Below are 22,457 nucleotides of genomic sequence, written 5' to 3'. Positions count from 1 at the left end.
TTCCTAGAAGACGTTGCTGTGGGGCGGAGGGAGGTATCACGTGACCCAATGATGTCCAAAGCGCTTTTTTTGTAAGATTTGAACTGCGGTAGTTTGAGGTGTCTGCAGATGGGGCTTAAACTATACACGTAGCCCACTGTATAGATACGTGTGTTGTATGCACTTTCCGCGCTCTGCACATATAACTCTCTGGGTTCTTCTTGGTACCAACTGCTTCCTGGGCGTTACCAGGGCAACAGAGCTCAACAACTTCGTGTTCTGCGCAGCCCCTGTTTAGACCGCTTGCCTCAGAATGACTTGCAGGACCCTGTTATAAGGATGATGCAGGCGTGTGTGGCGGGAAAGATACCCCGTTCCCATCTGTCACCCGAAGTTTATTCCCCTCCAGTGGGAGGCAGAAAGATGGCAGAGAGGGCCCCAGAGAGCAGGGAGCTGAGCCTGATGGATAAACAGGTGTCCAGGTGAGTTATTAGGGCTACACTATTTCTATTCCCTTTTATTAACTTCTCTTCGTGATGCTACTGCTGCCTTTCCATACCCAGTTATCTCAGAACCAGCTTATCCCATTTGAAATAGTTTTGGAAAATCATCAGTGTTCAGTGACTTGGTTGAGGTTATTCTCTCGTCATCAGCTAAGGACATCTGCCTCGTGAAAGTCTATATCGGGGTGTCCAGATGTTTCCTGCAGAAAGGTTTGTGTGCGAGGGCCGCACTCATTTCAATGAGAGAAAATATAGCCTTTAAGCTGTGTAATGCGTGTCAATGCAGGGTAAACTTGGTAATAATGCTGTGGTGTGTGTATCACAGCCCCCCATAACACCCCCAGTAATGTGCGGTGTGTGTGTATCACAGCCCCCCATAACACCCCCAGTAATGTGCGGTGTGTGTGTATCACAGCCCCCCATAACACCCCCAGTAATGTGCGGTGTGTGTGTATCACAGCCCCCATAACACTCCCAGTAATGTGCGATGTGTGTGTGTATCACAGCCTCCCATAACACTCCCAGTAATGTGCGATGTGTGTGTATCACAGCCCCCCATAACACTCCCAGTAATGTGTGGTGTGTGTATCACAGCCCCCCCATAACACTCCCAGTAATGTGCGGTGTGTGTGTATCACAGCCCCCCATAACACTCCCAGTAATGTGCGGTGTGTGTGTATCACAGCCCCCCATAACACTCCCAGTAATGTGCGGTGTGTGTGTGTATCACAGCCCCCCATAACACTCCCAGTAATGTGCGGTGTGTGTGTATCACAGCCCCCCATAACACTCCCAGTAATGTACGGTGTGTGTGTATCACAGCCCCCCATAACACTCCCAGTAATGTGCGGTGTGTGTGTATCACAGCCCCCCATAACACTCCCAGTAATGTGCGGTGTGTGTGTATCACAGCCCCCCATAACACTCCCAGTAATGTGCGGTGTGTGTGTGTGTGTGTGTATCACAGCCCCCCATAACACCCCCAGTAATCTGCGGTGTGTATGTGTCACAGCCCCCATAACACTCCCAGTAATGTTCGGTGTGTGTGTATCACAGCCCCCATAACACTCCCAGTAATGTGCGGTGTGTGTGTATCACAGCCCCCATAACACTCCCAGTAATGTGCGGTGTGTGTGTATCACAGCCCCCCATAACACTCCCAGTAATGTGCGGTGTGTGTGTATCACAGCCCCCCATAACACTCCCAGTAATGTGCGGTGTGTGTGTATCACAGCCCCCCATAACACTCCCAGTAATGTGCGGTGTGTATCACAATAATTTTTACCGTTTTTTTATTTAATAGCTTGTTGGAAATTTCCTTGGACTCCAGTCTCCTGTCCATCAATTTACATTGCAATCAACTCTCGAGAATAGAAGGACTGGAACATCTACACCATTTACAGCATCTGGACCTCTCATCTAACTTGATAACTCGAATCGAAGGCCTGAGCTCTTTGAAGAGTTTGTGCTCCTTGAATTTGTCTTGTAACAAGCTTTCAAAAATCGAAGGTGAGTCTTGGATTGTATGACAGCGTTCACGGTGGACCCTTTTTACCTGCTTCGGTTTGTTACATCTGTGTATGAAGCATGGAGTCGCATTTAACCGCATGATGATGCTTTAAATAAAGAGATAAAGAAAGACTCCAGCCAAACAGAAAAGTAAAACAAAAGTTCCGTGGGAGCTCCCCTGTGAGTGTTTAATTCTGAGGAAACTTATCGAATTCCTTGATTTTGAAAGAAAAACAATGTTGTCCATTAAAATGAAATGGATGAGAAACACAGTGTATACGTTGTTAATGCTGTAAATGACTACTGTAGCTGGAAACGGCTGATTTTTAATAGAATCTCTTCATAGGTGTAAAGAGGCCCTTTATCACTCCCATCACTCCTGTGTCCCAATGACCCTTTATCACTCCCATCACTCCTGTGTTCCAATGGCACGTTGTGTTCACTAATCTAAGTTTAAATTTAAATCAATAAATGATCGTTACAAATGCCTTTTTATGGTTGTTACAGCTAGAAATGTCCTTGTTTTCCATGAGAACAACCAAGTGACCCCAAACATTTGAATCATGCTGTATTTGCTCAATTCTGAGGTTTTTTATTTCCATAAAAACCTTCTCTGAAAAAGGACCTTGTGTTATAATAGAGGTTGTCTTTTTTTCCAGAAATTTGATTCACAGCACAGCCACCTATGCCTAGGGTCTTGTCACTCGCCCTCTCTTATACTCATTCAGAAATGGATTTCTGAATCTGCACCTCTCTTTCTCCACGAATCTCTCTTTTTGGCGTACTTCCACAAAAGGGCGGGGCCACGGCTCGCACCACGGGGACAGCCTCTCCCGCATTCATCCAATGGGCAGAGGGTATGTGTGGAGGCTCCGCCCTTTTGCAGAAGTACCTGGTTAACTGAGCTGATACCGCAGAGAAGCGGATTAAGAAAGAAGAGTCAAGAGAAGGAGCGAAGCCACGGAAAAGGAGACAGGGAGACGGGAACAGTCGGCAGAGAAGCTAGGGGGGACATTGACACAGAGAACAGGGCCATCTTCTATTCAGGCCTTCTCTTTCATTAAGATCCAAAGTTTGGTAGCCTGTGTACCAGGCCGTGTCACAGAGAGATCTCTGCGTATTTAATCCTGAACCTAACTATTGGAATCCATTAGGAGTGTGTGCTCCCCGTGCAAGGGGCCTTTCTGCATGCAGAGAAATCTGGTGTTGCTGCCTGATTGATGTAAGGAAGCAACTCTGCCCAAGTAAACAAAACACGAAACAGTTAATGAAACACTGCTCATTTTAGCGAATATTGGGCATGGCTGCCCCTTTAACAACTTTGTTGGACTTTGTTTATGTTTTCATGTTGTCGTAACCATTACATTCATTATCTCCTACAGGGCTGCAGGGGTTAATAAATCTCAAGGAACTGAATTTATCATATAATCACATAAATGACATCACTGGTAAGTGGGCTTTAACTTCTTTTTGGCTCTTTTCATTGGCAAACAGATTGGGAATAAACTGATATGTAGAATAAGTGAAGTGTATATTTTAGAAATCATTGCCGTTAGAAGCATTCGATTAACGACATTAAGCTAAGTTTTGTGTTTTTGTGACTCTGTACGATGCATCACAAAACGGCCTGCAGTGCGAGTGTAACGCCAAGCTTCGGACGCACTACAGCCGGTTATTGATTGTAAGTGGAAACAACATTCACTTCATTAACGCCAACGACATGTTTTCCCTCTTAGTAGGATTCCATTTCAGAAAATTTACAGCGTAGCTTCAAATGTTTCGCTATAATAAACGTAAAACGATATTTTGCTGCATCGAGTGTTTTGTAAGTAACGCTGTTCTGAGATTAATAACCATGACATTTAAATTGGCATTAGCATTTCTTGCAACCTTGTTAGGTTGCTATTTGTTTGATGAATCCATAATTTTTTCCCTTTTTTTTCTTCTATTTTTAAGGATTAATGTTACTTTCTAGGCAGAGTCAAAAGCTCAAGCGCCTATACCTCCATAGCAACTGCATCAGTGACATTGAGCAAGTGATTCATAGTATTGTGGGGCTGCAGTCCTTGTTTCATCTTACGTTGGAACAGAATGGAAAAGGGAACCCAGTTTGTTGCATAACAGGTAAAAATAAAATGAATCTTTTTGAAATAGTTCATTACATCAGTATTACATCACTATTGCAAATTAGTCAATATTTTGTCTTAAATGTCTAATTTGAATGAATGGCTATGTTATATCATTAGGATATAGAGATGTTATCCTTGAACGCTTACCCCATTTGAAGACTCTTGATGGCAAAGACAGGAGAGGCGAATTGGTCTTTGGAATTGATACCGGCTCTGCAGACTTTCCGAGCTTGGACTTTTTTGAATACCTAACTGTATTTGATGTTGGAATCAAGGAATTAAAGGTATCTTTTCTACATTACTGTTTCTTCAAATGTTGTAACTGTTGATATGTCTTCACAAAGCATTCATTGGGGGGTTGACATATCCATTAACTGACTACTAATTGATCATTTTCTTCCTTTTGCACAATTATTTTATTGTTCAACAGAAACCTTTGTAAGAACCACTTTGGGGTACAACTTCTTTGTAAAATAATATGTTCTACATAACATAAAGGTTCTAAGAAGATTTTCAAGATTTACAGATTTGAGATTGATAACTACTTTCTTGTAGAAACATTTGCTATCTGCACCAGTACTTGATATCCGCATATCATACATGGTTGTACTCGTTTTTTGTTTGGTTTTTATGTTTCACGATTATTAAAATGCAGCTGCTTAAAAGGACACTCCGGCTATCTTATCTGCTTTATAATATGATAGCTGAAAGGTCATTTTAAATTACCATGACATCACTCATGCAAATGGCCAGGATTCCCTCCCCATGTGATAACTTACTCCCTGTCAGCTCTACAGCCCCGACGAAAAGTGCTCCCTTTAATGTAGGTCATCATGACAAAGAAAAAATAGGTTATGCTGTTTTTAATATCCTTCTTAATAGATCATTTTTATAATTTGTTTGTATCTGTCTGTAGGATTCAACCAATGTACCAGTGGCAACACAGCGAATTGGTGAGGTGTTATCTCAGTATCGAAAGCGTCCAGTTCGCTTTGCAGCAGCTGATATGAGTTCTGGTGCAGGTAACACCTCATCGTCCGAGCGAGAGGAGGCCATACATCAAGAGGCGCTGCATGAACTGAGGATTAAGAAACTAGAGGATGAAATATCTGTCCTTCTGAAGAAGGTATTTGATTAATTTGTAAAATAGTATTTTCTTGTGAACCATAAAGAAAGACTTTGAAATTGTAGGGAGTTTTTTTAATATTCTTCTGCCATCTGGCTGTTTTCCACTTGACTCCTGAAAATGTGCTTACAGGGCAGTCTTTTACCCGAGTTGGTTATTACACAGAATTTAAAGTAGCAGAAACCAAAGCATGTGAGCATATGCAGTAATCTGGTTTATGTACCACCTCAAGTAGTATAATGATACATTCATTTATATGCTGGCACCCCAGAACAACCTGTTAGAATTGTAAACCAACCATGAGGAACTTCACACCCTTTAGCTCACAAATGAATCTTCTTCAACCATCCTGTTTATGTGTTAATGAGGATCATCGTGAGCCCCTTCCACGTGCCCTGGCTGACACAAAACATTGTGGTCTGACCTTGGGCTGCATTAACCCAATATTGTATTGAGCATAAGTGCAACCCCTTCGTCTATTCTGTAGGGTGAAATAGATAACCGAAAGCAAAATACTGCTTCTGAAAAAACACAGGTGAGCTGCCAGTTCTCCCTAAACACGATGTCCCATGAGCCCCCTTGAGTATAACTTTCAGTGCTATATACAGTAATGTAAACTAGAGGACTGCATTGGGATTTGGGAACCGTCAAAAAACTTGCAGGTGTGGGGGTGTTGCGGGCGGTCAGACAATGTAGCTGCCGTTGCACACAGCGTCTCTTCTCTTGTTCTGCCCAGGAACCCAGCGGAGTCGCATGAGTTTACGTCACGTCACATGACACGTTTTTTTTTTTGCGGGAGTGGAACACACGTTGCGGGAGCGGGCAGTAATGTTCAGAAATTCAGCGGGAGCCGGATTAAGAAAACAGTCCCACCCAGTGCTCTAATGTAAACTATCAGTAAAGAAAATCCTCCTTCTGTTCCAATAACCTTACTTTATCTGCAGGTCTGGAGGCTGCCATTGAGCTCTGCTCCTCCATAGATTGTTATCTAAAGAGTGTCCACGTAGGTGATTAGGACTGAGCCATTCTGTATGGTTTACCACATGCAGTATAAGTAGTCATTTAACTGATCGTGTTTGCTTTATTGTCCTGGTCTCTCAAAGCAGCATTTCCGTGAGCAGCATTCATAGTCTTAAGTCTTCAGCGTGTTCTTCCAATTGTAGGCTCACACTCCAAAGTCAGGGATGCCAATAAGTGTAACGAAAGCAAAGAGAGACACAGATGTGACAACTGAAAGTGACTGTGAAAGTGGGAAAGAAAACCAAAGCCACATGGAAACAAGACGAAGCAGAATCCCTGCATATTGCAAGAACAGTCAGATGCCAAATCACAGGCCTAACCAACAGCCAAAGGCCAAGATTTTTAACAGGTATCTTTACAACTTTAAGCCTTGCTTGGTGTCGCTTGAGTATGCTTCTGGTTTATCATTGAACTAGTTGATTTATTTGTTTGCTAGCAGTCTGGCAGTTTGGGGGAAAAAAGTCATGAGACCAGTGGGGTGTTTTTTTCCCGTTTTTTTTTCCGTTTTGTTTTTTTTCAACAAAAAAACCTTGCATGCATAATTGTTGTAAAATGGAAACACGTAGGTTTCAGGGGCTAATTCTGTTGCCAGTCTCTATTTTTTTTTTATTTTTTTTTCCTTCACTAAAGTTGGTCAGGGGGATTCTTGGACAGTTGTGCTTTTAACTCCCTGTGTTCTCTATTCAATATAAAGGACCATTCTCTGGCAAATGTATCTGTAACGGGGGCTGAACTGGCACTGCATAATGTATAGTTCAATCAGTAAAGTGGTATTTGAGATACTATAGTGATTTAAATATGCTTTATACAGGGGCATCCAAACTATTCTTGGAGGAGACGCTCACTGGGGTTGGCTCTTTAAAATCTAAACAGATAAAACTGCAACTTTCCTGCAAACTCCCTACCAATTTACTGTTGAGGTTAAGCTGTATATCCTATATTTTTCATAAGTCCCCTCGCTGCTGAAATCAAGCAATTTAAATCTAATTTCTGAAGTTTAATCCAGTGGTTTTGCTGTATATCTGCAGTTATTATATTTGTAGCCCATGGTTTATTTTACTCCCCACTTCCCATGTCTCTTCTAACACATGCACACTCATTCATATAACGGGTGACATTCACAATCTAGGGTTTCTGAATAAATTATACGCAGCAATGTTTGCGATTATCTCCCCTGTTGCTTTAATAATCAAAGAGCCTTCAAAATATCTGTATTAAGTTTTTTGTTCTTTTCTCAGTCAAATTATTTTATGATAATTTCACAGTGCACCAAAGAGGACTGCAGCACGGAAACAGAAAAGCCCCGGTCCTCATAATAGGAAAGATGAAATTCAGAGCAGTGTGTCCTCGGACAGAGTGGACACCAGTAGCGTGGAACGAACGCATGTAAAGCTTCAAACAACAAAGACTGGGAGAATTGTGCCTAATCCCACCGAGGAATCCACTTATAGGGTACGGTATTATGGTGGTTAGGGGAGACAATCATGTAATCCTACATTTCCGATGGTCTTTCCAGTAGTATAGACTTTAATTTTTAATTCATTCTTATTTTCAAAAATAGCTCTAGATGGTTGGGGTTTTTTTTACAATACATAAATGGCAGCAGGAAAGTATCTGGTAACTACAGACCTGACGCTCACTCCAATAGTGGTAAAATTAAATAAAGCCACTGAAAGCAAACTAAATGACCAGTTTGTTCTATTGGGTCAGATTAGTGACATCCAATAAGAGAGGAAAGCAGGTTTTTGACATGAAAATCCAGTGGTGGAATGGTAACAACATCAGGAATAAAAATGCCTTTGGGAATGACAATTTAGAAGGGTTTTAAAATAAGCATTGGGCTGAATGATAAGGATAATTGGCTGCACGGGAATAAGAACGAGGTGCAGAAAGAACAAGCCATTCTACCGTTTAGATCAGGGGTTCTCAAACTGCGGCCCTCCAGCTGCTGCAGGACTACATCTCCCATACTCCTCAGCCAGCCCCTTAGCTGAAGGAGCATTATGGGAGATGTAGTCCTGCAGCAGCTGGAGGGCCGCAGTTTGAGAACCCCTGGTTTAGATCACTGGTGGATTCCGTGGCTCATCAAACCTCAGCTTAACAAAATTTTACATAAACGCATAATTCAATGCATTTGCTTCCTTTCTTTCTGGATTTGGTTTTATTTGAGGTTTATGTAGGGCGTGGAAGTGCAAATTAGCATCTGCGTAATAGTTTTACAATTGCATAGTTGTGTGAGTGAACCACTGTGTCGGACAGCAACGTAATGGTGGCCGTTGTCAAAGTCTACGATGAGTACAGTGACAAACTAACCAAAGAAGATTAAATAAAAGAGAGCGCGCACCTCTGTTATCAATATAAACGAGCTAATAATTAGACATGTCTTCTGCTTGGACCAGTAGCCTAGCTTATCATATTTTTTCATATAACTCAATGGTAATGTTAATATTCAATGTAATAACTCTCAGGGACTTCAGTTATTTGGTGTGCCATCTGTTGTCTTCGCTCCCTTGCTATTTCTGTTTTAGCGGATGGCAAAATTTATTCTAAAGATATTTATTTTTTTAAATGTAGCTGGCGTATTTTCAGGTATAATTTCAGGACAGGCTGTGATAGGAAACTGCAGGATATTTCTAAGTTTTGAAAGTGTTTCTTCAAAAAGCAGTAATAGCAGAACATGCCCACCACTGCTATTCTATATATAAAATAAATATAGCAAGGAAGGAGTTAATTACTCATCTATATAAAAATAAAGTGGGCATGTATTTTATTGTTAATATATTGAACATACAGCAGCTGCGGGGTTAACAGTTTAATTTGCTAAACACTCTTTGTTAAGAAATGTATGTAAGTTTTTGTTTAAAAGGGGAATATTTTTCCTATTGTCACCCAGTCTTTCTCTATATGGACAGTATGGTCAAAATAGATAACATTGCTGTTCTTTTTGTGCACCGTTAAGGAAGTATTGTTTGCTGCCTTCCCTGGTAATTGGGAACGGCAATTTCCTACATTGCTTTTGATTATGGGTAACTAACAGTTTGGTTTCCAACTCATACTGAGCTACAGCCAACTTTTAGTGGTCGAAAGGTTTAATGAGACCCCGCATTGTAGTTCAACAGCTGAAGAAATAACCGTTGGCTACCGGAAGCACAAGTTGACCTGTTCTTGATAATACACTTTTTTGTTAGATTACATTAGGTAAAAGTTGCATGGTGCTAATCAATGTTTATTCACTTTCCCAGTTATGATAGACTTTTTTTTTTTTTATAGATGCTTGTTCAAGAATTGGACCAGGAACGAGAACGAAGATGGAAAGCTGAGCAGCTTGTAGTCAAGCTAACCGAAAATCTTGAAGAACTGCAGTGTCAAGCAAAAGAAGAGAAAGATATTAACAGTGTGGCTGTATATACCACTGATAGGTAACCCAATGATATGATGATCTCTTATTATATTTTCTGGTAATTCTTTTTTTTTTTTTATCTACAGTTTAATTTTTTAGCAATTCTACACATACATAACAGGTATTTCTTCCACTGGTGTCCTTCCCTAGAAGCTCAGCGTATTCGCTGGGTGTTAATGCACAGCCATAAAAGTCACAGTAATGCTTATATAACCTGCATCATATATTTATAAATGCAATCGTGTAAGTAAATGCAGTCCGCTAACTCTTTAGGGTAAATCTGGAGTTTTTTGTCAGTTTCATTTCCAAATAGGGAAAGGTAAAGAAAGGCAAAAAGTACAATCACATGGGAATACAGAGTGCACAGCATATCCAAAATATACATCAGCGGTTCCAGAGTGTATATAAGAAGTTAGATCAAAGATACATTGTGATGATAATAGGGGATAAGACATTTATTACCGGCTCAGGACAGGGCAGCTTGGGGCCGTGTAACACATAAGAGGGGAAGAATGACGGGGAAGATAAATGGGAATGGGAAAGATGGGTTGGGACGGGGCGAGAAGGGAGAAGGGAGCAAAGTAAAACGAGGATTCCACTGAGCCGTAGGGACTCAGACAGGCGCATCACTCGGTAAGGGCCGAACCTGAGGTCCAGAGGCAAAGGAAAGCCAGTAAAACCAGGTCCGTTGATATCTCTCATCTGCCAATAGAGCCAACTCCTCCATTGCGCCTGGAAAAAACATTCTTGAAATGTAGGAGGGGACTCAAGGCCTTCGCCGCCGCCAGCAGGTGACAGACGACCGACTTCTTGTACCAAAAGACAGAAAAAGGCATGTGCTGAAGGAGAAAAAAATCACTTGTGAAGGGGACAGCCTTATCCGTAAAGGACAGTAAGCTGTCCTATATAGCGGACCAAAAGGGACCTATTCGGTGACAGTCCCACCATATGTGTAATAGGGAGCCGGGGGACGCCCCACATCTCCAGCATTCGTCAGTCACCTCAGTGAGACGGTAGTTTGTAAGACATTTCCTGATCTCTATTATTTAAGGAACAGCGATGATTCAGAATACAAATCTTTTCCCACTGCTCCCCGTGAGGACGACCCGCAGCGCCTCCTCTCACTTTCCCATAATCGCTGGGGGCACCAGAGACGGGCCAGACAACAGCAAGCGTGGGCTAACTTTTTATGTAAAACAGTATTATTTATCAACGAGTCACAAAATTACATAAAAGGTTTTGCTAAAATCATATTCCCTTGCCTTTCCTCCCTTGAACTCAGGGTAGACGTGGTAAAAGTCTAATTTGTAAACCGAAATGGTTGCACTGGTTCAAGACAAATTTAAGGTCTACTTTCATTTTAACCCTACTGACATAGACTGCAGTTTATGTTATGTTAACCTTACTTTGTCATGGTTTTATTTGTGTCTTCTCCCATATATAAACGTTAAGATGTTTAGGTTTTCAAAGACAAAACCGATGCTGGTCTCATGCAGATCCTTGTGTTTAACGTTGTGATAGCTGGGCATTTAAATGTGTCCTTACCTTTATTAGGTTGAAAGAATTACTTTTAAGAGAAAAAAGTGAAAAAAGCAAATTGCAAGGTTTTGTCCACCATTTGAAAGAAGAAAATGAGAAACTTAAAAACGAACTTGAAAAATTTGCAAGCAAAGAGGCAGACTTTCAAAAAGCTTTGAAGACCATGGAAGACACGTTGTCCAAGTTGGAGACACAGCGTGTACAACAGCAAACTCAGGAGGTATCTATTCTTGCCTTTCATTGGGTTTTGTTGGGTTAGTTCACTCGTTTGTTAAAAACCTCTTTTAATGAAAAGCTTTACAATCTATTCAATTTTGTGTTTTATTTTTAAATGTCATATAACCAACAGTCTTTCTATAATCTAATATTTATATTTTATATAAAAAATGTTGGGCCGTGACATTCACCTGTGCATCCAACAAAATACTTTTATGCAGATGATCCTTTTGAATAGAAGTTAGGAAACTGGAATATTCTTTTAACGCTATGTGCATTCTGGTGAAAACATATGAATCCACATAGGAAAAACTATTGCTAAACTGTGGCTTTTGTCAAAGCCGTTTGCAATGCACATGTAATATACATGTAAATGTGCTTGAAATTGCACATGCTGCTTCGCATTGTGCCGGGGGAACAAATTTTTCTTCTGCTCAGCAAGTGATGCGTGAAAGAAAATGGGAAAGGACCGCAACATGATTTACTCCATGTTTATAGGAAATTCTAAAAAAAGAATATATATATATATATATATATATATATATATAGCTTTCTGAAAGTCTGATTACTGTAAAATGTTCTTTAAATTGGGTCGTCAGTAAAAAAATAAGTAAAACTATAACACTTATTGGTTCTCATGTTATTTTATTCCATTTTATTTTATACCTTTTTTTTTTTTTTTTTTTTTTTTTACAGATGAAACGGATCCAAGAAGCAGAACGTAGAGCATCTGCTTCCCAAAGAGAAGTGGACTTGCTTCGAGTGTCTGTTCGGCAGCAGAAGGATAAAGTTCATCAGCTCCATGAACTGCTAACTGCGAGAGAGCAGGCACACAGGTACTTCTGTAATCTGAGCTTTGAACCGCGTAGCAACCGTACGAAAACAAATCCGACAGAGAGAGCTAATATCTTCAAGGATTTTGGCCCTAGGCAGTTTGGCTTCTCACTGTGAGAAACATGTTGAAAAGCGGAGTGTGCCCTGCCATAACCTTTTGTGAAGCTAGTAAAGTAGACCCGGCGTTCCCTGAAGACTTAGAGGTGATTTATTTCAAAGAGAAACTCATTGGAAGACATCAGCGATGTTTTAGATCCTTTAGGCTAGCGTTAGCCTGAACAACGCTCTAAACATATTTGATGATACACCCCCACCTGCATAATTCACCTTGACAGTGTTAAAAACAGAGATTTCCGAATGTTAAAAAAACAAAAAAAACAACTATTTACTTATATTGTGTATTTTTTGGAATTGATTTCAATGGGTTAGAACTGAAGGCGATGTAATAAAGCCCCAAGCGTATGTAGCAACCATACTCGGCAGGGCATCCCTTCCTGCCTTTTCTTTTGTAGAAAGCCCCTTTAAATCCCGGGATATATAACCTTCACCCGTCTGGCTTTCCTTTAACTACTACAGATTCCTCGTCGTATGAAACTCCACTTACACCAGTGGCTTAAAACAATGGGTTTATTAAAATAACAAATACATATATATGAGTATATAGAGAAGCGTCTGAAATACAAGGCTCTATGACTAACTATACTATGCTAATGACTCTATGTGTGCATGTAAGGATGGGGTGTCCCTGTCACCTTGATATTATCCTTCCTTCTTTCTTTCTGGTTCTCTCTCTTCTTTGTTGCTCACACAACACCTTTATAGCCACTATGCCCAAACAGTCCCAGCCAATCATCTTCTTAGTTTGTGTCCACTCATCCTTAGGAAGGCACAATCTTGTACCTGCACCAGCTGCCTGTAGAGACCGCTCTTGTCCAGGAAGTTAGATTGCCCCCACAGTGAAGTTGATGGTCCTCAGGGCAAATTCAGGGTTGGTTGATATTGTCTCCTGCAATCCTTTTGTTGTAGGAGAAACACATGCTTGTCTCCAGCCCAGATACTATCTCCTGCAGTCCTTTTGTTGTAGGAGATTGTAGATTGTATCTCCTGTTTATTGTTCCCACCTGGTAGAGAGATAGCCCTTTGATGTATTGTGAGTTCCTAGACATTTGGGTTTCGCCACTAGTGTAATTCCTTGAAACTGGTTTACTCAAGAGGAATCCCATTGTGTTGGGATCCAGCTGTTGTCCTTGGAGATTAATAGTTGACTTATATTTATTACATCTTTCATGATTTCTTTTATTCAAATAGCTTTCTTTGACAAACCTTGAATAAAGGTTTGCAACTATAGAATCTTTTTTACATCTGGATCTTTTTGTATTCATCTCTTAGTTTTAATAATGCTAAAACAAATCTGCTTGTGCCCTGTAAATAAAGTTTAGTTTTGTAATTGAGGTAAACATACAAAATTTGCATTAATTATCTCCCAAATGTAGTACGCCATATAATTCCCAATGAGGTTTTTTGTTATTAAGCATGTTCTCCGTACACAAATATAAAGAAAAATGACTGTTAAGGCGATGGACATTTGCAAAAAAAGATCACCTTACACGGTGTGCTTCATCTGTGATTTTATACAGACAAAGTTGTGTATTTTGACACATTTGTTACTGAATAACTCTGCTTGTCTGTACTGTTGGTTAATTAATAATCTCTATTTTATAACTAACAGAAAGGAGCTTGAATCAAGGGTGGCTTTATACGGGCCTGAATTCCAAGAAGCAGTGGCTAAAGAAGTTGCCAAGGAAGAATGTCGCCATAGTGAACAAATAAATGAATACCGAGATAAGATGAATGGACTGACGCAGCAGTATGCAGATCTGGAAGATGAGTTTCGTGCTGCTCTGATTATTGAAGCAGGACGATTTAAGGAGGTACTGTTACTGTGCCGTGCATCCAGAAAGCAGTGCCTTTCATCACTCATTACATTTGATCCGCAAAAATATCTTCATATGCACTATGAGAAGCAGAAGGGCATGTTGTCCCAGCAGGTATCTCTGTTACAGAAAGATGCCCACTATGTGCAGTTTTTTTTTTGTGGCGTTGTTTCATGGTTTGGCATAGATGTGATATCAGATACTAACAGTATTGCAGATCTTAATCAAGGAGCAAAACATTAATGCGGTTTCTAAAAAAAAAAATTCTAGGGCCACTGCAATGATTGGGGGTAAGGGGAGGCACATCTTAACATTGTGGCCACTTTAATGCGTCATCAAGTACTAGCTATCGGTACCGTGCGGGCAATCAACACACTTGTTTTACACACGCACGTATCTTTTTACTAACTAAAGTATATTTTATATAAAACTGTGGAATCTAAAGTACCAAACGGTGCCCACTACAATCTGTTATTGGCTACTTTGGCCCCTGGACCAGAATGCTATAAAGGAGTAAAAAAAAAATGGAAGTATCTACGTACAGATACATTCTGTGATTACCATATGGTAATGACATTAGGTTATAACATATGCACTTGCTGTCCGTTTGTAATTCAATTAGCACATGTTCAAAGTGCAGCAATGGAAGATTTTATACATTTACTACTGGTGTTGGCATGAAATTTATAATATACTATTAGTTATAATATTAAAATCCAGTATAGTCACTGTAAATCCACCAGGAGAGAACAAGGGAGCTTCAATGACTGCTGTGCTTATTTGATGCTATGTCTTACCTGCACGGTGTACAAAACTACGACATGCTTATGTTATCTAGGTTTGTTTTACAGTGGTTTCTTGTTAACATTGAGGTTCAGAGCTCTTTAGTACGGTCATACGAATATGTACATGTATCATGCTATCACATCAGCTTCGATTCTTACGCTGTTATATGGTTTGTCACATTGGCATGCCCGGTAAGATTTATTTTTCTGTCTTTTGATGCAGGTTAAAGATGGCTTTGATAGCCTCACAGCTGAGTTAGCGGAATATAAAGAAGCACTTGCCAGCTGTCAGTTGAAAGAAAAAAAGTCCGCAAGCTTAGTTCAAGAGCTCACTACCTTGGTGAAGGAGCAAAAAGCAAGAATAATGGAAATCACCAAGGCAAAGCAAGAGGCAACCAGCGAGCTAAAAGTATGTTTTTAGAATTTGATGACTGACTGCACCTATGCTGATCACGGATATGTTGCTCTGTCCAATTTTTTACAACCCTGTTACAATTCACAAAGTATTGTGTATTTATTATAATGGGTTTTATCTTGAAATTCAGAGCAGAAAAATGTTACAAAAAATGCAGCAAGTAAAGTGGTATAGTACTAAAAAAACCATATGATGGCTAAAACCATGGATTAGCATTATTAATAAGTCATTTTTCTGTATCGATAATGCAGAAAAAATCTCGCACACTGGAAATGGTGGCCGAAGAAGAAAAACACAAAACGGTTCAAATTGAACTTCTGAAGCAAGAAAAATCTAAGCTTATTTCACAGCTCACTGCCCAGGAGTCATTGATAGATGGACTAAAAGCAGAAAGAAAAATCTGGGGAGAAGAATTGACCCAACAAGGTAAATGTCTAATCTGTGCATGGAAGCCAAAGCCTGGCTCGCGACCAAATCCTTATCACATGTTAGATTCTTGACAGCAAGAACGGATGATTTATTGTTTCAGTTGGATCATACAGCTTATAAATATGGTTAACGTACAACACTGGAAATAAATGCTCAAATAACACACTTTTATCATAATCTTTATCGCGATACAATTTTCTAAACTTGCCAGACTATTTTACCTTTTGTATACCGTTGATACATTTTGTTGAGACGGGTCTTATTGAGATAAAATAACATTTTCTAGGTGTTACTCTTGCCCAAGATAGAGGGAGGCTTGAAGCCAAAATTGAAGTACTTTCTAATGAACTTGAAACCTCGAGGAAGCAGAATGAGCGTGACAACGATGCTCTAAGAATCAAAACCAAAGTGGTTGATGATCAGACCGAGACCATTAGGAAATTAAAAGAAGTGAGTGTTTTGTTGTCTTGTTATTATAACTTGCAATTTTAAGGCGCCATTTTTTTTTATATTTTTTTTCTTCATTCAAAAAGAAAATTGCATAATGTTTTCAGGCAGCTGCACATTTGCTGTTTTGTATACTTTCTACTTTTATCCTAGCTCTGTTATCTTGGCCCAATCTAATAGACAAACACCGTGACTCCTTATCATACTGCTTGCGAGAAACAACACCACGGCTCATCAACTGGACACTCTAATGGATGTCTATGGAAGATGGATTTTGTTAGCATTGCCATAAAACATAGGCTCAGCGTGGTGTCTGAGCAGGGAAAGGCACCTAGAATATCAGGATTGACCATGCCAGCTTCGGGTCTGCAGATAAAGGAAGTGTATTGCGACAAAATTAGATAAAGTAGTTTAGGATTGACTTCTGCCTTGTACAGTAGTGTATTTTTAGCTGAAGTTCCATTGGAACTTTAAACCATTTAAGCATTCAAATAGCGCCTGTTTGTACTTCATCATGTTTGCTGGTTCATCATTTATACCACCTTTTTCCCTATGGTAGGGACTACAAGAGAGAGACGAACGAATCAGAAAGTTGCGGGAAGAAAATATTAGGGCCGAGAAAGCACTACAAGAGCAAAGCGATGAGAAAGCGTCCCAACTGGAGGAGCTGAAAGAGAAGCTGGAAAGACAGACCGAGAGGAAGGAGGAAGTCAAACAACTGCTGGAAGAGAAAGACGCTGAGCTGGAAGATGTGAAGAAGGCTTACAGGTGATTAACCAGCCTCTGGAGCAGAGGTTTTAGCAAATGTAGCTTGTGCTGTTTGATGTTGAAGCTCGGCTCATTGGATGTGTTTGCCCTTTCTATTCATAGTGCAATGAATAAGAAGTGGCAGGATAAAGCAGAATTACTAAGCCAGCTTGAAACACAAGTCAGGCAGATGAAAGAGAATTTTGATGCCAAGGAAAAGAAGCTGATTGAAGAGAGAGACAAAAGCCTTCAGACTCAGAAGTAAGTACAACACCGTTTCTGAAACTTCTGACGCAGCAGATCCCGGCTATTTATATTTTATTACTTGAAAAAATATTTGTGGCCTACATCCATTAGCTAAAGTGTATTGTTAGAATACTGGAGAACAAGTAAATGCACATCAATTTTCAACCTAAATAGCTTTTCATTTAATGCTCTTTCTCAAACTAGATGTGCAAACAGATGCATGTGGCAGTGCTGCATTGTAAGACCTTACAATCTACATGAATATTTCATTAGATATAGTTTGTTTTTTACAATGATTATTAATGTTTGTGTAGGAGTTCACTAGTGAGTTGCTTTTTTTTTCCATTTTTAAAAAGAATTTGCTTGCTTCATTGCGATTAGAGTCGACACCTTTCAAGTTACTCCTGTAAGAAGGGTTGAGTCAGCTATGCATATGTGAAGTTTTGCAAAGTTAGCTTTATACAGGGCCAGCCAAGGACTTTTCCATAAGAAGCTCACTGGGGATTGGCCTTTACAATGTGTAGTGAAGCTGGTCAGTTTAAATTTCGATTCTCTTGCAAACGCATGCGTAAGTGACTACGCTCCATTGTCGTTATTGCTGATATTTAGCGTTTCACAAACTTGTCAGCTGGGCATTTTCTCCGGCAGCCATCATTTATGTTTCTACTAAACATCTGTACCCCCTCCTTCAGCCATTCCCTGTATCATCCTGTAGACCACGGAGTGGCTGATGCACTAGGAACTCGACTGACCCAGCTTTTGTTTTGTGTTTTACGTTACTGTTATAGGTTTATTGAAGAAGCATGTAAACTTTCTGCAAATACAATTTATCATGTATAGGATCTCTTTAGCTAATTGTTAAGATTGTCTTGTTTACAAAGTTATGCATGTCTGTTTAGGGCTTTAACTGAGAAGCTCCGCTCTGTGGATGATGCCTTTAGACAGCAGCTGGAGTCCCTCCTTGCTACTCATCAAGGTGAACTTACTAAGCTGGCGAGTGGCAAGCAAAGGGAAATTGAAGCCGCAAACGAAAGAGTAAGTGTACATGCACGGTGCACAGCGACGGATTACTGAATGTGACACAGTAAAATGTATTAACATTAAGGTTTTGATTGACAAGAAAATTTGCTCCACGGTGTTAGTATAGTATACGTAATGCAGCGCAAGCGTCGAACACCTGGCCTAATATTTTTAGCCTGCCTCCCACAGGGTGAAACATATCTTGGTTGCGTGTTTCTACAATCTCTTGGTCCTTGCATGGAAAAGTCATGTTGAGTAGTGCCATATATAATGAATGAAACTAGAAGCAGACAATAAAGGCAAGAATGCTGTACATGAAATAGCTTCTTCTTGCAAGTACTAGTTCAGGGGTGTCCAAGTTTTTTCTGCAGTGGGCCACTTCATCAGAATTGTATACGTGCGCAGGCCGCACTCATTTTTCACTGAGAGAAAATATGGCCTTTAATAAAATATACAGATTAAAATAAAGTAAATGACACAAAACCTTTACTTTTCCTCTCACTGATTTCTGGGCCTAGAAAGTGTTGTGACTACAAATTCAGTATAATTAAAAATGAAATACTTCTATTTATTCTATGGATGCACCAAAATGAAAATTCTGGACCAAAACATTCACAGTTCACTTAGCCAAAACCAAAAATGACCCCCCCACCTTTTATAAATAATAATAAAAACTCACATTTGTAATAAAAGTAGGAAACACACCACAATTGGACAAAAAAAATTAGCAATATGACTTGGCATGATAGGAGTGTGATTGCTAACAGCAATCACACTCCTATCGTACCCAGGCAACCAGTACATGCTGGTACAGGGTGGCTGTAAATGATGTGCAGACCTCATACTGCTGGCAGCATCAATACACAAGGGGGGCAGCTAGCTAGGTTTCAGCATGTACTGGCTGACTTGGCATGATAGGAGTGTGATTGCTAACAGCAATCACAGTCCCATCATGCCTAGGTTCCAGCACTTACATATCCATGCTATCACACACACTCATTCATATACTCATTAATTCACAGATTAATTCCCTCAAGCATGCATACTCATTCAAACACCCTCCCCACCCCTTACCTGCACTGCAGCTCATCGATGCCGCTCACAGACTTCAGCGGAGGGCAAGGCCTCCCTCTGCGTTCTCTGGTACTGCACATAGGAAGCAGGACAGGAGCAGAGTCATGTGATGTCATGTGAACTCTGCTAGGTTCCGCTTCCTCTATGCAGTACAGAAGACCCTGGCCCTGGCTGCCGATCTTACGCGGGCCGCACCTCGAGGTCTCCGGGGCCGCATTTGGCCCGCGGGCAGCATGTTGAGCGCCCCCTGTACTAGTTAAAACAGCAATTACACTTTCAAAATAACTTTACTTTCTTTTGGGGGTGAGGGAAAGCTCAGCAGAGAAAGATGACCCAATCTGATACTGACCTAAAATGCTCCTCTCCAGCTATGGGTCTGGGTGGTCTTGGGTGTCTACTTTGCAAGCTAGACCAAGATGTGGGCTTCTCTACAGTCCTACCTCCTAAGCAGATCATGATCAAAATGCACCCCAGCCCTTTTGTTGTCCAAGCTGTCTGGGCTTCCACAATGTCAATTTGCAAGTTCAAGGTGCTAAATTGCTATGTGGAACTAAATCACTTTTGACTTCTTCAGAAGAAGCCAGTTATTTTTTCATTAAGTGGTAGTTTAGGGTTGGCTTGCAGCTGAAGTTGTCTAATTTTGTTTGAGTAACTGGAAGATTCCGCATTTGCTGTTTGCAATGACACTTCAAGTAATGCCTCTAATCATTGCAGGTTTATCAGGTGGAGGAAGAAATGCGGCAGCTCTTGCAAGAAACCGCAAAAAGTAAAAAAGCCATGGAGGAGAAGATAAAGCGTCTTTCCAGCAATTTAAAAGAAATTCAGCAAGACCTTTAATTTTGTTTTAGAATTTCCATTTCATATTTCATTGCCCTGTCTATATACAAGTATGTTAATTTCATGAAAGGCACTTCCCAGGGGTACTGGAGACATATAAGTTATGAAATAATTTTAAATAGTGTATTTTTTTATTTTTTACACCTTTTGAGCTTTTTGTGTTCTAATGCAGAACATGTACTTTATAATTTATTTTTATAGATAAATAAAATGCTGCATTTGACACAAAATACTTGACCTTCCTTTTTAGATCTTTTTAGCCTTCTTGTATGTTCTTTATTTTTACAGAAATAAAATCCCTTCCCTAAGCAGCCCAAAACACCATTATACAAATAATCTCGCAAACTTTTTAGAACAGGATATCGCTTGTGCATTTGTACTCCTTACACCTTCTAAATCAAGGGATTAAAAAGCCTGTGAGAAAATCTAACACCCCAAGTTCATTGGGTATAAAGCACAAAAACACAGAGGCATGTTTATGCATAAATGTGCGGATTGTACCGTGGCCATCGCTACAGTCTGCAGAGACAGATAATGCTAGCCAGTAAAGTGCTAATTGTGTGAATCGTATGCACTACCTTCAAGCCCTACAAAGATGGCTGTGTGTGTGTATATGTGTGTCTAATATATAGATGTGTGTGTGTGATTGTTTATATATCTATATAATGTATGCAATTGTTTTGCAAACTGGTAAACATGGAATTGCCATTGACATTTGTTGGTTTCCAAGGTGATTGCTTCCCATACTATTCCCCATTGTACAGCGCTACGGAGTTTGATGGCTCTGTATAAAACTCATTATTATTACTATACTTTATTTATTAAGCGCCGACAGATTCCGCAGCGCTGTACAATGGAGAATAGTATGTGACGCAATCACCTTGGAAACCAACAAATGTCAATGGCAATTCCTGTTTACCAGTTTGCAAGACGGAGGTGGTCCGAAACGTTGGCCGTGCTGATTGAAATAAACTAGTGCTTAATGCACTTTGCTACAAAGACCCGTGAGTGCCCATTTTTCTTTGGTTACATGTGTCTGGCTATTTTTGGAGCACCCGGGCAAATAAAAGCCTATGTATATTAACAATATTTCTGAGTGTGCAGCCGCTCCCTTCGGTTTGTGTGTGATGAGCATGAATATATATATAAATGTACTGGACCTTGGACTAATGTTCTGTTATTGATGTTGCATAGCCACACGGAGCAGTATTTTATGGAGTATTTTATGACAAACTCCATAATTTTTCATTTTAGCACTTATTGACGTTGAGTTCTACACCTTTGGGTATAATTATCCCTGTAAGTCTTTGGTACATTTAACTACATTGTGGACTTTTTTAAAGCAGTTTTTATGTTTGGAAAGTAAAGATTTAGGCTTGAGTTCCACCCCACAACAGATCAGTGTTGATTTATATAAAATAACCCTCAGAATGGTTTTCTGTGACAAAATGTATGAATAATGTTTACAGATTCCCCCCCTCCCCCGACTTACAAAAAGTTCATCGAAAACCTTAGCGTAATTTAATTTTTAGAGCCCTGACCTCAACCCCATAGAACACCTTTGGGATGAACTGGAACGGAAACTGTGAGCCAGGCCTCACAAATGCTCTACTGGGTCAATGGGTAAAATGATCCACAGAAACACTCCAAAGTCTTGTGGAAAGCCTTCCCAGAAGGTGGGAAGCTGTTATGTAGTTGGTACCACCTTTCCAGCTATATTAATGTCTATGTATTTAGAATGTGATGTCATAAGAGTCCCTGTTGGTGTAATGGTCAGGTGTCCCAATATTTTTGCCCATGTAGTGTACCTATAAGTCAACAGGATCAGTTACTGCAGCTTCTTAATTATTGCCCTGATAGTGGAAATGGGCATTTTCAATGGTATTTTCTTCTTGTCACTACCTATTAGATGTGCATCATTTGTGTACTGAACATTTTATTAATATCTATTTTGTAATTTATAATGACTTAAATATTAACTAAAAAATTTTAGTAACTGACAAAATACATACCTCTTTATTCCTATGATGACAAAGTATTCACTAAATAATTAAATGTCCCCTATCTGCCTGGATGTATCTGCACAGCTCAGGAACTCGGCAGGGGTTTTGTTGTGGAATGAGTAAGCTGGCGTCAGTAGACTTTCTGACAGCACCGGCTAGGTAGCATCTTGTATCTCCAACTGGGCACCAACAGAAATGTCAGCTATCAGTTTTTTTTGTCACAAAATGCTGAAATATTATAAGAACAGCTTATTTTTTTCTGTAT

General features: G+C 40.1%; 1 protein-coding gene across 1 annotated transcript; it reads left to right on the top strand.

The window, feature by feature from the left end:
- The first annotated feature begins 402 nt into the window (after positions 1–402).
- On the top strand, positions 403–20,189 carry LOC149305511 (leucine-rich repeat and coiled-coil domain-containing protein 1-like). The gene is made up of 19 exons (XM_089477544.1): positions 403–461; positions 1,786–1,991; positions 3,374–3,439; positions 3,948–4,115; positions 4,238–4,404; positions 5,037–5,246; positions 6,410–6,615; positions 7,532–7,718; positions 9,537–9,685; positions 11,221–11,425; positions 12,118–12,257; positions 13,985–14,186; positions 15,198–15,383; positions 15,641–15,815; positions 16,105–16,268; positions 16,825–17,033; positions 17,136–17,273; positions 18,158–18,293; positions 20,067–20,189. Exons 1-19 carry the CDS (start codon positions 403–405, stop codon positions 20,187–20,189), a joined length of 3,096 nt encoding a protein of 1,031 aa, XP_089333670.1.
- The last annotated feature ends 2,268 nt before the right edge of the window (positions 20,190–22,457 follow it).

This window comes from Sceloporus occidentalis, unplaced genomic scaffold, assembly GCF_023333645.1.
Source record: "Sceloporus occidentalis isolate IW3139 unplaced genomic scaffold, rSceOcc1.0.p SCAF_11, whole genome shotgun sequence".
Classification (NCBI taxonomy): Eukaryota; Metazoa; Chordata; class Lepidosauria; order Squamata; family Phrynosomatidae; genus Sceloporus; species Sceloporus occidentalis.
Note: the sequence above shows the minus strand (reverse complement) of the source record. Positions and strands in the feature narration are given on the sequence as shown.